At 46.8% G+C, this 12,580-nt stretch overlaps 1 protein-coding gene across 1 annotated transcript in view; it reads left to right on the top strand.

The window, feature by feature from the left end:
- Positions 1-12,580, top strand: part of PTPRJ (protein tyrosine phosphatase receptor type J) — a 147,728-nt gene that overhangs the window by 124,521 nt on the left and 10,627 nt on the right. Inside the window, exons 11-19 of the mRNA XM_090267262.1 lie at positions 883-1,173; positions 4,703-4,834; positions 6,237-6,444; positions 6,557-6,678; positions 7,796-7,883; positions 10,460-10,501; positions 11,048-11,056; positions 11,158-11,245; positions 11,824-11,914. Coding sequence (XP_090123388.1) covers positions 883-1,173; positions 4,703-4,834; positions 6,237-6,444; positions 6,557-6,678; positions 7,796-7,883; positions 10,460-10,501; positions 11,048-11,056; positions 11,158-11,245; positions 11,824-11,914 — 1,071 coding nt within the window. The remainder of the gene's footprint in view (positions 1-882; positions 1,174-4,702; positions 4,835-6,236; positions 6,445-6,556; positions 6,679-7,795; positions 7,884-10,459; positions 10,502-11,047; positions 11,057-11,157; positions 11,246-11,823; positions 11,915-12,580) is intronic.

The raw sequence follows: 12,580 nt of genomic DNA, 5'->3' as shown, positions 1-12,580 counted from the left end.
AAAAGTTCGTCTAGTTGTTTCCATAAAATAAAAGACACCTTTTTCATTTTTACCAATAACTTTATTGATTTGGATATTTTGAGTATGTCAGCTATCTCCCGCATGGTAGAACATTGATTGTTCTCAAGTAGTGTCTTGATTTGATCACTATCAACTTCAACTGGTCTACCTGACCATGGAGCATTGCCCAGTGAGAAATCTCCAGCATGGAACTTCGCAGACAATTTTTGACACGTTTGCTCAGTCACAGCACCTTCTCCATATACTGCACAAATCTTTTTCTGTGTTTCAGGTGCATTTTTACCTTTCTTGAAATAATAAAGCATAATAGGCTGAAAATGTGTATTTTCTTCCATTTTCAATATTAAAATGGTTACACAAAAATTCACCAATTTTGATAAGTTTATTTTTTAAATGAGAGCCAACGTGACAGCAGTCACAATACAATCTAAGGAAATTGTCCTAAATGAAGCTAAAGACAACTAAGTATTACGAGAGCCTTCTTACGGAGAACACCAAATGAACTTTTCGGCCAACCCAATACGTAACGTCTTGAAGCCGCAGGTGAAGGAGTTGCTGTCAGCTCGCTGCTGTGATATGGCTACCTCTCATAAAGTCCTGTTCTCCTCCAGTGTGGTGACCGACAACCTTTGTTTCATGTGACCCTCAGAGTCCTGCAGCCGAGACTCAGAGCAGTTGGGTGCCGGACTCAAGGTCACATAGTTTAGTAATGCCTGAGTCAAGGTCAGCCTCTGCCTCTTCTACCTCGCTCCATGCTTGCCTCCTCCTCATGGAGGAACCAGGATTCTACTGCGCCGAGGCCCCAGTGTGTGCGGTGGTAGAAGCCCCAGAGTCTCATGCTGTGCTGTGCTTGCTTTGCAGATCCGGCCCCAGTAGCCTCCTTCCACTGTGAAGTGGTCCCCAAAATGCCCACCTTGGTTCTCAAGTGGGCCTGCCCCGCTGGCACCAACACAGGCTTTCAGCTGGAGGTCAGCCGAGGAGACTGGAAGAATGTGACAAGCCTGGAAGGCTGTTCCTTCGAGAATGGCACTGAGTACAGGACAGAAGTCACATATCTGAATTTTTCTACCTCATATGACATCAATGTCACTGCCTTGTCCTGTAACAAGACGGCACCCCCTACCCCAAACACCTGCATCACGGGCATCACAGGTGGGCTTCATGTTGGCATGGCGGTTACCTCTGGAGAGGCTGACCTACTGGGTCTGCAAGTGTGGTCTAGAGATCTGTCGTGTGTGTGTGTTTTAAAAATTTTTGCTAAAATATTTGTTTTTGTTGGCATGGACTTTTAACCCAATTCTATAGAAATTCAGCCTGAAGAAAGCAGAGTAAGAGGGAGTCACATTAAAAATTTTTTTTCTTTTTTTGGCATTTATTGATTTTAGAGGGAGGAAGGGGGAGAGAGAGAGAGAGAGAGAGAGAGAGAGAGAGAGAGAGAGAGAGAGAGAGAGAGAGAGAGAGAGAACCACCGATTTGTTGTTGCACTTATTTATGCATTCATTGGCTGCTTCTTATATGTGTTCCAACCAGAGATCAAACCTGCAACCTTGGTGTATCAGGAAGATGCTCTAACCCACTGAGCTACCTGGCCGGGGAGGAACTCATGTTTTATGTTTCAAAAGTTTCCTTTGCTTTACAGAATAATTCATTGCCACATTTTCTAAGTAGTGAGTTCTCTTATTGCATTTAAAAAAAGTATTTTTATAGAAATATTTAAATATACCAAAAAGAAAAAAAAGAAAAAAAAAAAAAACCCACAGAGGAAAGTATAAAGAAACCCACATGAGCTTCCCATTGTCACCCCTCTGAGCACTTGTCAGCGGTTAGCTGGTCTTGTTTCATTTATATTCCGCCCCCTCCCATGTGGTCATTTGCAGACTGGTCCTGGTCATACTTGAATTTATTTGTAAACATTTCAGTATGTATTGCTCCAAGACAGGACTCCTTTTTCCGTTCTGTCAAACAGAATCCCATTACTATGCTCATCACACATAAAAATTTAACAATTCTTTTTTCACTCTTATCAGATATTTAGTTAAGATTCACATTTTCCTAGAATCCCTATTAACAAGCTCCCCACTTGTTTTGGGAAATGGGATCATTCACTGCACAGGGGATCCCCCTAGTTAATCTCTTTTGTATGCTGTTGTTGTTCTTGGAAAAAAATTGCTTATACCTTTGTCTCACTTTTCTCTGTCTTTTACTCCCTGTGTCTTTGCCAAAGTTATGTCTGAGATCAGCCTGGCTGAGTTGGTTTTGCTTCGTGCTTTTAGATCCCTGGATATGTTTCCTTTAGGCTATCAAAATGTTTCTGGACATTTTCTAAAGCATTAGTGGTTGTCATAGTAAGAAAGAAAGGGCTCTTAATCCAGGGACATTGACTTGGAAAGTGGGTCTGGGGACAGAACCTCAGACTTACAAAGGCAGACCTGGGTTTTGATTCTAATGTCTGCCTTTTACCAGCTGTGTGACTTCAGAAAAACTACTTAACCTCTCTGAGCCTAGTTTTCCTTAGTAGTGAAAGGGGATAATAATACTTACCTTCGAAGACTATTGTACCGATTAGATGATGTAATAATGTGTGTAGAGGCCCACGTAAGGGCTGCCACATATGGCCGCCCAGGTTGTACACTGCCCGGTCCCGGGGACACTGTTTGTATGGGCTCCCATGTGCACGGGGCTCCTTGGAGTCGTGTAGGACACAGCTGTACGGGACCAGCCTGGGCCCTGCTCCTTTGGGTTTCTGCAGCACTCCAGAACCCAACAGAAGTGATAAATCTTGCGGGACCTTTTTTGTAGTTCTCTGTGTTACGATGTCATCTCCTCAGTGGTCGCACTGTGTCTGATCGGGTATCCCAGGGCTGAGACCAGCGCCTGGTGACGACGGGGAGCCGGTCAGGTGGGCTGTTTCTGAAGCAGAGCGACGTGTGGTGGGATTGAGGGATGACCACTGTCACTCAGTCCAGTGACTCTTGCACTTTTGGGTCCCTAGCTCCCTTTCTGCAGTTGAATTTTTATCTACAAACTTAACAGGCTTTAAAAAAAAATGTACACATTGAACATGTTTTTCATTTAACATGAACGTGGAGCTGCATTTTCTCTGAGAGCGTTAGGAAGCGTGGCCAGGATGGTAGATCAGGGGAACTCGGAGCGACGTGGTTTTTTAGTGGGCGCTGGTCGGTTCCTTTTGGGCGCTGGCGTCAGGGACAGCGTGGCGAGGGAGTCACACGGGGTCCTGGAGCATGGGGCTGAGCTGGGCAGGGAGAGGGGAAGGGTTTCCAGGCATGGGGGTGGGTGAGCTCGCCTGCTGGCCGGTGGCTGGTGGCCAGGGTGGGGTGGTGTTGGTGGGCGGCAAGGCGCAGGGCTGCTGGGGAATGTGGCCGCCTTGGCTGGAAGTCTCTGTTGAGACGGGTGACAGTGAGACACGCGACAGCACCTCCGCGTTGCCGCTGCTGTCGGCTACTTGAAGGGTTGCTGAAGCAAGGTTAGGGCTGAGCTGTCCAATGGAAACTAATGGGCCCCTGATGTGCAATATGTTATATGATGATATAATAACATAATTCAAAATCTTCTAGGAGCCATATTAAGAAAGTATAAAAAGGACCTGAAATGAATTTTGATTGCTTTTATTTAACTCAATATATTAAAAATGTTATTATTTCAACACATCATCTGTATAAAGCCAGTTATTAATGAGATGTTTTGCAATCCTTTTCTGCACTGAGTCGTTGGCGACCAGTCTATACCTTACATGCGGAGCACATCTGGACTTGGGCCAGTCACGTTCCCAGGGCCCCACGGCTGCTCACGTGAGGCTGGCGGCTGCCATATTGCACAGGGCGAGTTGGGAGAATTGCTTGCAGGTTTTTGGGGTCTCATTTTTCCAGGTCTCCCTAACTCTTGAATATAACAATGAATACAAACTTTATGTGGGAGACAAGTTTAGGTAGAGAGAGCGTGTGGAGAAGAGTCATCCTTAACTGAGCATTTTCTTCCTATTGTGTTAATTCCAAGAGGGGCTTTACAAGCTTCGGTCAGAGAGGCGAGGCCCTCCCAGGGGGCGTTCCTGGGTGGGGGTTTCTGGTGTCTGGTCAGGGGGTGGGTCGGGTTTCTCTCCGTGACATTTTAAACCTACTCCAGCGAAGTGGGGACTTGGGTGTGAAGGAGAGGGCGCAGGAGCGCAGCGGGGCCTCAGGAGAACGGGCCTCCTCTCCCTGTCGAGTCCACCTCTCTCCGCTGCACCGTGTTCTCAGCTGACTGATCCATCCCGGTGCCCCGTCCGTCCGTGCAGCGGGCAGATGTCTGCGCAGGGCTCCTGGGTCCCCACCTCAGAGTTCCTTCCATGCAGTCTCTCTGGTCTCTTTCTCCCGCACCAGTTCTCAGGATGAGGAACCTGGCCCCTCTGGGCCAGGAGGGACGAAGGAAGGCAGGTTGCCTTCAACAAGGCTGCGTGCGGGAGGCCGCCCCGGGGATGCGGCTGGGGCCCCTGAGGGGGTCCCGGTGAACTAGGCAGGCCCCGCAGCAGTCCCTGCCCTGCCCCTCGCTGCTGGATTTGCTTTGGATGAGCCCAGCACACAGCTCCCAGAGCAGGCATGAGCACTGAAAATTCTCTCCTTAATAGTTTTGGTCCTTTTTTGGTTTCAGAGGTTGGATGATCATGTTTGGTTTTGTTCTGTTTCAGACCCCCCTGTTCCAGATGGATCTCCGAATATTACATCTGTCAGTCACAATTCTGTGAAGGTCAAGTTCAGTGGGTTTGAAGCCAGCCACGGACCCATCAAAGCCTATGCTGTCATTCTCACCACCGGGGAAGGTGAGGCGGTCATAATGGGTTAAACAGCCAGGGAGTGACGCCTGACCAGGCCGCATTTCTGTGCCCACTGAGGCCCATTAGAGATACAAATACGTGTCTGTTTTTACACCATAGCCCACGCCTGGCACTCACGTGGGGGTGGGAAGGGGTCAGCTATTTGCCTGATGATCTAGGTTGGGTTTTGACCAACTTTCTGTAAAGGGACCAGACAACAAATATTTGAAACTTTGCAGGCCTTACAATCTCTGGTCGCAGCTATTCAGCTGTGCTGGTGTACTGTGAAAGCAGTCAGAGAAGATGCGGAGAGGAAGAGGCCGGCTGTTCCAATAAAATGCCATTTACCAGCACAGGTGGCCGGCTGGGTTTGGCCGTGGGCCATGACTTGCCGACCTCGGCTCTAGGTTTTTCGTCTTTTTACAACATGGGGTCTTATCTTTTAGGTGGCAGGATGTGTATTAAGCAATTTTCTCTCTGTCTCACTCACACACACACACACCCAAATCATTGGCAAAGCGTGACAAAATGATTTGCATTTGTAGTGGGAACTTGCAAAGAGCATCGTCATAGCTGAGAGAGGAGGTGGATGAAAGTCTGCTTTTCCTTACAGGGCTCCAGTTCTTTGTCTGGAAGTAAGAAAGGAATGATTCACGGGTGTCTCTGCTAGCTGTGCGTGGGTGCTTTGCACAAGGCCTGGATTGTAAACACCAAGCTGTGTTGTTTTGGGTGGTTCTTTACTTGTGAACAATGCAGTACAGCTTCTTCGAAGTCTTTCAGCCTATGATACTGTCCTCTGATCCTCAAGAAACATGGAGCTTAAACACACAGTCAGGTGTGGGGACCCTGGAAGACAAGGTCTGCCGCTGTCCTAGACCTGCAGCAAAATTTCAAGGAGCGACGTTGAGATATTATTCTCTCTCTCTCTGTCCTTGCTTTTGGGTCTGTTTCAAGGGCCTAGTCATTTTGCTCTGAAGGTTTTTGGCAGATTCCACACTCAGACCTTTGCTGAATGTGGGAGGCAATAGTGCATAGTGATCAGACTGAATGGCATTAGCCTGTGATGGATGAGACCACACGCGCGAGTCAAATCGTCTGGGTTAGAAGTGCGACTCCCCTACGTCGGCCGTGTGGCCTTGGGGCCTTTTTGCTTTCTGTGCCTTCATTTTCCCATCTGCCAAACGGAGATAATAAACCTATGTGAAGAGAGTATTGTGGGTGCTCCATAAATTAATATAAGTAAAGCACTTAGAACTTAATTTAAGTAAAGCCTGGTGTAGAAAGCATCCTTGAGCGACGTCGGCTATTGTCACTGTCCCCAGTGTCAGTGTCATTATTCAGAGCGTGGGAGACTTCAGTCTCTCTGCAATCACTTTCTTATGACTTCCCTTCTTTGTGCCTTTCTTAGCGAACCCTTCTGCGGAGGTTTTGAGCCACACATATGAAGATTTCAAAAAGGGGGCCTCGGCCACTTACGTGACGTACCTCATAGCGACAGAAAACAAGACGCCTTCTCAGGGCTTGTCTGAAGTCTTGAAATACGAAATCAATGTGGGCAATGAGTCAACCACGCACGGCTATTACAACGGGAAGCTGGAGCCCCTGGGCTCCTATCGGTAACGTGCCCTGGTTCTTCCTCTTTGGGAGCTGAGCCTCCTGGGTGCCAAGCTTACAGTTTAGGTGCTGGGCACGTCTCAGCCTCCTCTTCTCCCTCTCGTCATCCCGCAGGGCTTGTGTGGCTGGCTTCACCAACATTACCTTCCTCACCGACAGAGATCTCATAGACGGGAACAGGAGCTACGTGTCCTTCAGCCACTGCTCAGAGGCCGTCTTCTTGCCGCAGGATCCAGGTAGGGGAAGAACGTCAGTGCTGTTGGCCATGCAGTGGGTGTTTGCAGCCAGTGCCCGCAGAAGGCTGGGCGTCCACAGGCCCGCCTTGGGCTCCCGAAGGGTTGGAGTGCCTGGTTTCTCCTCTCAGAAGTTGAGACGTTGCCTGGCCGAGGGGTCCCCAATCTCAACTCCTCTGAATGCCGGTTGCACTTCAGTCTGCAGACTCAGTCCTTTTCCCAGTGCAGTTAGTGGTGTGTCCACGTGCCAGACACTCAGGGTGACAGGGCGCACAGAGTCCTTGAAGGAGCCACGGAAATGCTCTTGTCCATTTTAGAAATGAGGGTGTTCAAGCCCAGAGAAGGACAATGGCTTGCTGAGGGCGTCCCTGTGCCTTAGAGGCAGGCCTCATGTTCTGGTGTCTGACTCCTTGTCATGCACTCCTGTCCTTTATCACACAGAGCAAGGTGATTCAGGAGCATCAGGGACCCAAGCGGGAGACACCCGCCGCCTCTCAGGCCAGAGTCATACTGACCAACTGGCTTGTCAGTGGGCCTGGTTTTCACCCTTGGTAGTTAGTTGTTCGCTACAGGAAAGAATTCCTGCCCGGAAGCCAAGTGCAGGGAGTCTCTACTCCCTTCCCCAACACAGAAACTGGTTGGTGTCACCTGAGCACATGGCTGTGGATACTTCTGCTCGTATGTGCCTGTTAGCCTCAAAGGGTGCGAGGTGTTCCAACGGTTGCTTCACCAAACAGGGCCAAGCCGTGAGATGCTCCCCACTCCGCCCCCTACCTCAAGTTGGGTCATCCTGCCTGGTTTTCTGTTTTATATAATGGGCCGCTGCATGCCATTTCATTTGAAGAAAGAAATCTGTGGCAAAGAACCCGAAAATCGCTGATCTGGCCCAGTTCCCTAAATTTGCCATTGGGGACACTGAGGCAGGGAGGGGGACAGTGGCTTTCTCAGGACCTCCCATTAGTGGGGAGCTGGGGACAAGTAACCCAAATGCTTAGACTAGTTTCAGATCCAAAGGTATGTAAGTCTGCGTGTGTCACACCCACGCTCCCTCTGGTTCAAGGACCCTTCCGGGGGTTGGCGAATACCTCCTGAAGGCGCCTCCCATTCGGACTCTTCCCAGGTGTCATCTGTGGAGCCGTTTTTGGATGTATCTTTGGTGCCATGGTTATTGTGGCTGTTGGAGGCTTCATCTTCTGGAGAAAGAAAAGGTGACTATCGCTTACGTTAATAAGAAGACCCTCCTTTTTAAAGGGAGAGAAAATTAGCATGGAAAATTTCAGACTTTCACACAATTGGAAGGAATAGTGTCATGAGACCCCGGGTCCCTGTTATCCACAACCGTGACTATGTGAATAAGTCTTATTTCAGCTCCACCGCTAGCTGGAGGACTTTAAAGCAGATCCCAGCCCTGACACCAGGTCACGGGTAAGCCCTGCAGTGTAGCTTGTTACTTGCAAACAGTGCGTTCTAGTTCACAAATCAGTTTCCCGAAGCTGGGTGAACACAGACAACAGTGTGGTGATTACCGGGGGGAAAAGGGAAGTAGGGCGAAGCAGAAGAGGGTACCGGGGGGATAAGTGGTGATGGAAGGAGACTTGACTTGGGGTGGTGAACATACAATATACAGATGATGGGTTATAGAATTATGCACTGAAACCTATATACTTTTATTAACTAATGTCACCCCAATAAATTCAATGAAAGGAAACCAAACCAAACCAAACCAAAGCAAATCACTTGACTGTTTTTTTTTTGTTTTGTTTTTTTAATTTTATTTTTTGGTTTTTCAATTACAGTTGTCCCCTTTTCCCCCAACTTCTCTCCCCCACCCAGCCCACCCCTTCTCCCACAATCATATCCCTCCCCGTTGTCCACGTCCATGAGTCATTTATACACGTTCCTTGACTAAACCCTTCCCTTACTTTTCCCCCTTCTCTCCCTCCCCCCTCCCTCCTGTTGACTGCTATTCTGCTCTTTGTTCTATTTAGTTCTTTTGTTTGTGTTGTTCTTTAGTCTCCTGTATTGGGTGATATCATATGGTATTTTTCCTTCATTGCCTGGCTTATTTCTCTAAGCATAATTCTCTCTAGTTCCACCCATGTTGTCGCAAATGGCAGGAGTTCCTTCTTTCTCTCTGCTGCATAGTACTCCACTGTGTGAATGTACCATAGTTTTTGGATCCACTCATCTACAGACGGGCACTTAGGCTGTTTCCAGCACTTGGCTGTTGTAAACAGGGCTGCTCTGGTGTTAAAAGAGATTTCAGTTTAGAGTTAGCCAACTTTGAACACATACCCTGCCTCTGACTAGCTGTTAGGGAGGTTGGCAATATTGTCCTCATCTGCGATAGGGGGATAATGACAGGGTCTAACTCATGACATTGAAGAGCGTTAAATAAATAAAAGCGCTTTGCACAGTGTTTGTGCCTCGTATGCTAAGATAGTTCATCTGTACAACCACCGTTTGAGGTAGTTAAGTGGTAAAGATGGCAACTCTGTTTGGGGTGCTTCCCGTGGGCCTGGATTTGTGCTTTCCTTAAATTCTCTCACTCATGAGGCTCTGGGAGGCAGGTCTTATGAGCCCCATTGCAAGGAAGAAGCTGAGTGTAGAAGTGTGGAAATGGACTTGGAGCTACTCTTTGCTCTTCATCGCACACTGTCTTGCCCGACCATGTGGGGTGTGAAGCCTGTGTATTCGCTGGGATGCATCGCTGTCATCAGGCACTGCCAGCCAGGGAATCTTCATCCTGGCCCGGGGTTTCTAAGGCGGCCATGCCCGGTTCTTCTGATACCGCCTCGCCCCGTTCAGTTAACAGACAGTGCTCCCTGTCCAGCTTTTTGCATTCGATTCTGATATGTTTTTTTTGCAAGGGAGGGGTCAAAAACAGCTTTCTTGTATCTTGTTAAAAGTGATACATGTTGTGCCCTCCCCCCCACAAAAAAACCCCAAACAAAAAACAAAACAAGAGGAGAGCAAAGAAAATAGATAATCCATAATCGCTGCACCTATGTGAAACTACCCTTAACGTTGATGTTATTACAAAACTCACAAATACATACAGACATACGCATACAAGTGGAATTGTATTATGCATATTATTTTCTAGCCTGCTTTACTCATTTAAGACATGTGGACAACTTCATTTTGTTTTTATTTTAAGTGGCTACAGAGTATTCAATTGTATGGATATTATTTAATTACTATCCTTTTTCCCCCTTTGCCACAGTTATTTATCTTTGTGCCTAAATCTTTGGGCACATTCATGATTATTTCTGTAAATTTCAAGCTGGGCAGTGGCTGAGTCAGTGGGCATACACGTTTTTAATTTTGATACTAATGCCAAATTGTCTTCCAGAAAGTTTTTTTTTTTAAACGCCACTATGGGGTTTAGCCAAGAGTGCAGGAGAGTACCAGGTGCCCCACTACCTTCCCTATGCTGGATATATTTTCTAGTTTATTTCATTAACTTATCAGAAAGGCTTTCTAAAAAAGCAGAGTATCATGTAATGTGTCTCACTTTACAATAAGGTGATGCTGCTGATAAATATTTATGCGAGGAATTCCCTAAGATTCTTCCATACTTTTGGATGGTGTAAAAGAGAGGAACGGCACAGACTTATGGTCGGCACTTGTTGCTTAGAGCATTAAGCTTAGTATCAGTGAGCAGGATTAGTGTCGTACATGAACTAACTAACGCCCAGGGAAAGGCATTTTGTAGACCCATGACAGGGGCAAAGCACAGAATCAATCTTTTTTGTCTAATTGTTTTTTTCCTTTACAACAGGAAAGATGCAAAGCACAATGAGGTGTCCTTTTCTCAAATCAAGTAAGTTTCTAGAGTTATGAGCTTTATTTTAAGCGATTCAATCCCCCATCTGTTGAGTAACTGTCTAGAGAGTTTTTGGTGGAACTTGCTGTCATTTTTCCTGATTGACACACTTGACCACGCTCATCCAGAAGTTCTTGCTAGCTCCGCTGTTCTGCAAGGAATGTGTGTGTGTCAGTGTCCTGCAGCTAGCTTCCTGCCTTGTGCCACGGTGGCAGGTAGGACCATCCTGACCATATGCTACCAACAATTCTACTGATAAGTATATATTTTGTGTGGTTAAAAAAGTAAGTTATCAAGAATCAGGAGCAGAGAACTTGCTCGAAGTTACAGAGCCAATCAGTTACATCACAGGGTCTAGAAGTTGAATTTCCTGATGCAGAGTTTTGTAAATAACAATATATTGACCCCGCCCCCAACATCCCTTCCCTACAAAATATTGTACTATATATATTCTTGTTTTGGGAAGATGTTTACCTCCAGAGGCACAGTTGAATCATTTTTTTCTAATTGCACATATTTTTTCTTTCCCTTTCTATGATGAAGACCCAAAAAGTGAGTATGCTCTTTGCTTTAAAAAACAAAAAAAAACTTGTATTTTTCTATTTCAAACTTGTTGAATGTAAACATTCTAATACATTGTTTCGTTTTCTTAGATCCAAGTTAATCAGAGTGGAGAATTTTGAGGCCTACTTTAAGAAACAGCAGGCTGACTCCAACTGTGGCTTTGCAGAAGAGTATGAAGTATGTGGTTGCAAATATTGCGTTTTCATTGAGTTGTTTTTTCCTGAAAGTGGTAAAAGTGCCCATTTTTGTTTTATGGTGAAGCTCTGGGTAAGAGGTGACCCTCTTGGAGGGGAAAGGAGCTCTTGTGTGTCGTCCAGGGCCGCACCGTTGCTGTGCAGGCTGTGAGCGCTTAGATGGACCGTGGATTTTCGCGGTGTCGCTCCCCGAAGATGATGCAAAGATATAGGACCTGGAAATTCAAGTTAGAGGGCTGTGAACTAAAGTGTATGAGCTGGAAAGACGCACGATGGGGCATCTGGGGGCGGGGGCTGAGGTCTGTGCAGTGGAGGCAGACTCTGGAAGATTCAGTGAAGTCGTGTGAAAACAGCTTCTGTCCTTCAGTCCCTCATATGCCTCACCCAGACTGGCCATGCCCACCCCTCTCCACGTGTGCCCATACCGCAACATAGGAAATACATGCTATTTAACACGACAGGGCTAGCTATGGTCCTCATTTATTTCTGTCACGCTCTGTGCTCAGTAGATGTAATATTTGAACATGAACTAAATGAACAACTCATTCCTTTTATTTTTAGGATCTGAAGCTGGTTGGAATTAGTCAGCCTAAGTATGCAGCGGAACTGGCTGAGAATAGAGGGAAGAATCGCTATAATAACGTTCTGCCTTGTAAGTTGCTTTTTCCACCCAATCGCCCCTGGAACAGTAGAGGGGAGAGGAATCAAAATACCAACTAGCCAGCCACCTCCGCAGCCATTCATTAGCCACCTGCTGAGTGCTAAGCCCTGTGTTTAGGCACAGTCTATGGATTTCAGGCCTCTCGACAACCTTATGAAATAGGTAGTAGAATATTCATTTTGCAGATGAGGAATAGGAGGCACAGAGAAGCTGAGTGATTTGTCCAGAGTCACACAGACAGTCGTGGCAGGACCAGGCTTGGCCGAGATCTACAACTTTCATTCAGGGACAAGGCCAAAGCCTGTGCTCTTTTTTTTTTTTTTTTTTTAAATTAAAAAAATGTTTTCCAATTAACGTTGACCTTCACCTGTATTATTTTGTATTAGTTTCAGGTGTCCAGCACAGTGGTTAGACAGTCATATACTTTACAAAGGGTTCCCCTGCTATTTCCAGTGCCCGCCTGGCCCCACACATAGTCATTACAATGTCATTGGCTGTATTTCCTATGCTGTACTTTACATCCCTGTGACTGTCCTGTGACCAGCAATCGCTTCACCTTTTTCACCCAGCCCCTCAACCCCCCCAGTCCTCCAGAGCTCATGCTGTTAACCCCTCTATCTCTCAGCTTCTTACTTCCATTAATGTAGTTCTGGAAGG

This window comes from Furipterus horrens, unplaced genomic scaffold (genome assembly GCF_987537825.1).
Source record: "Furipterus horrens unplaced genomic scaffold, mFurHor1.1.pri manual_scaffold_2, whole genome shotgun sequence".
In the NCBI taxonomy this organism is placed as follows: domain Eukaryota; kingdom Metazoa; phylum Chordata; class Mammalia; order Chiroptera; family Furipteridae; genus Furipterus; species Furipterus horrens.
Note: the sequence above shows the minus strand (reverse complement) of the source record. Positions and strands in the feature narration are given on the sequence as shown.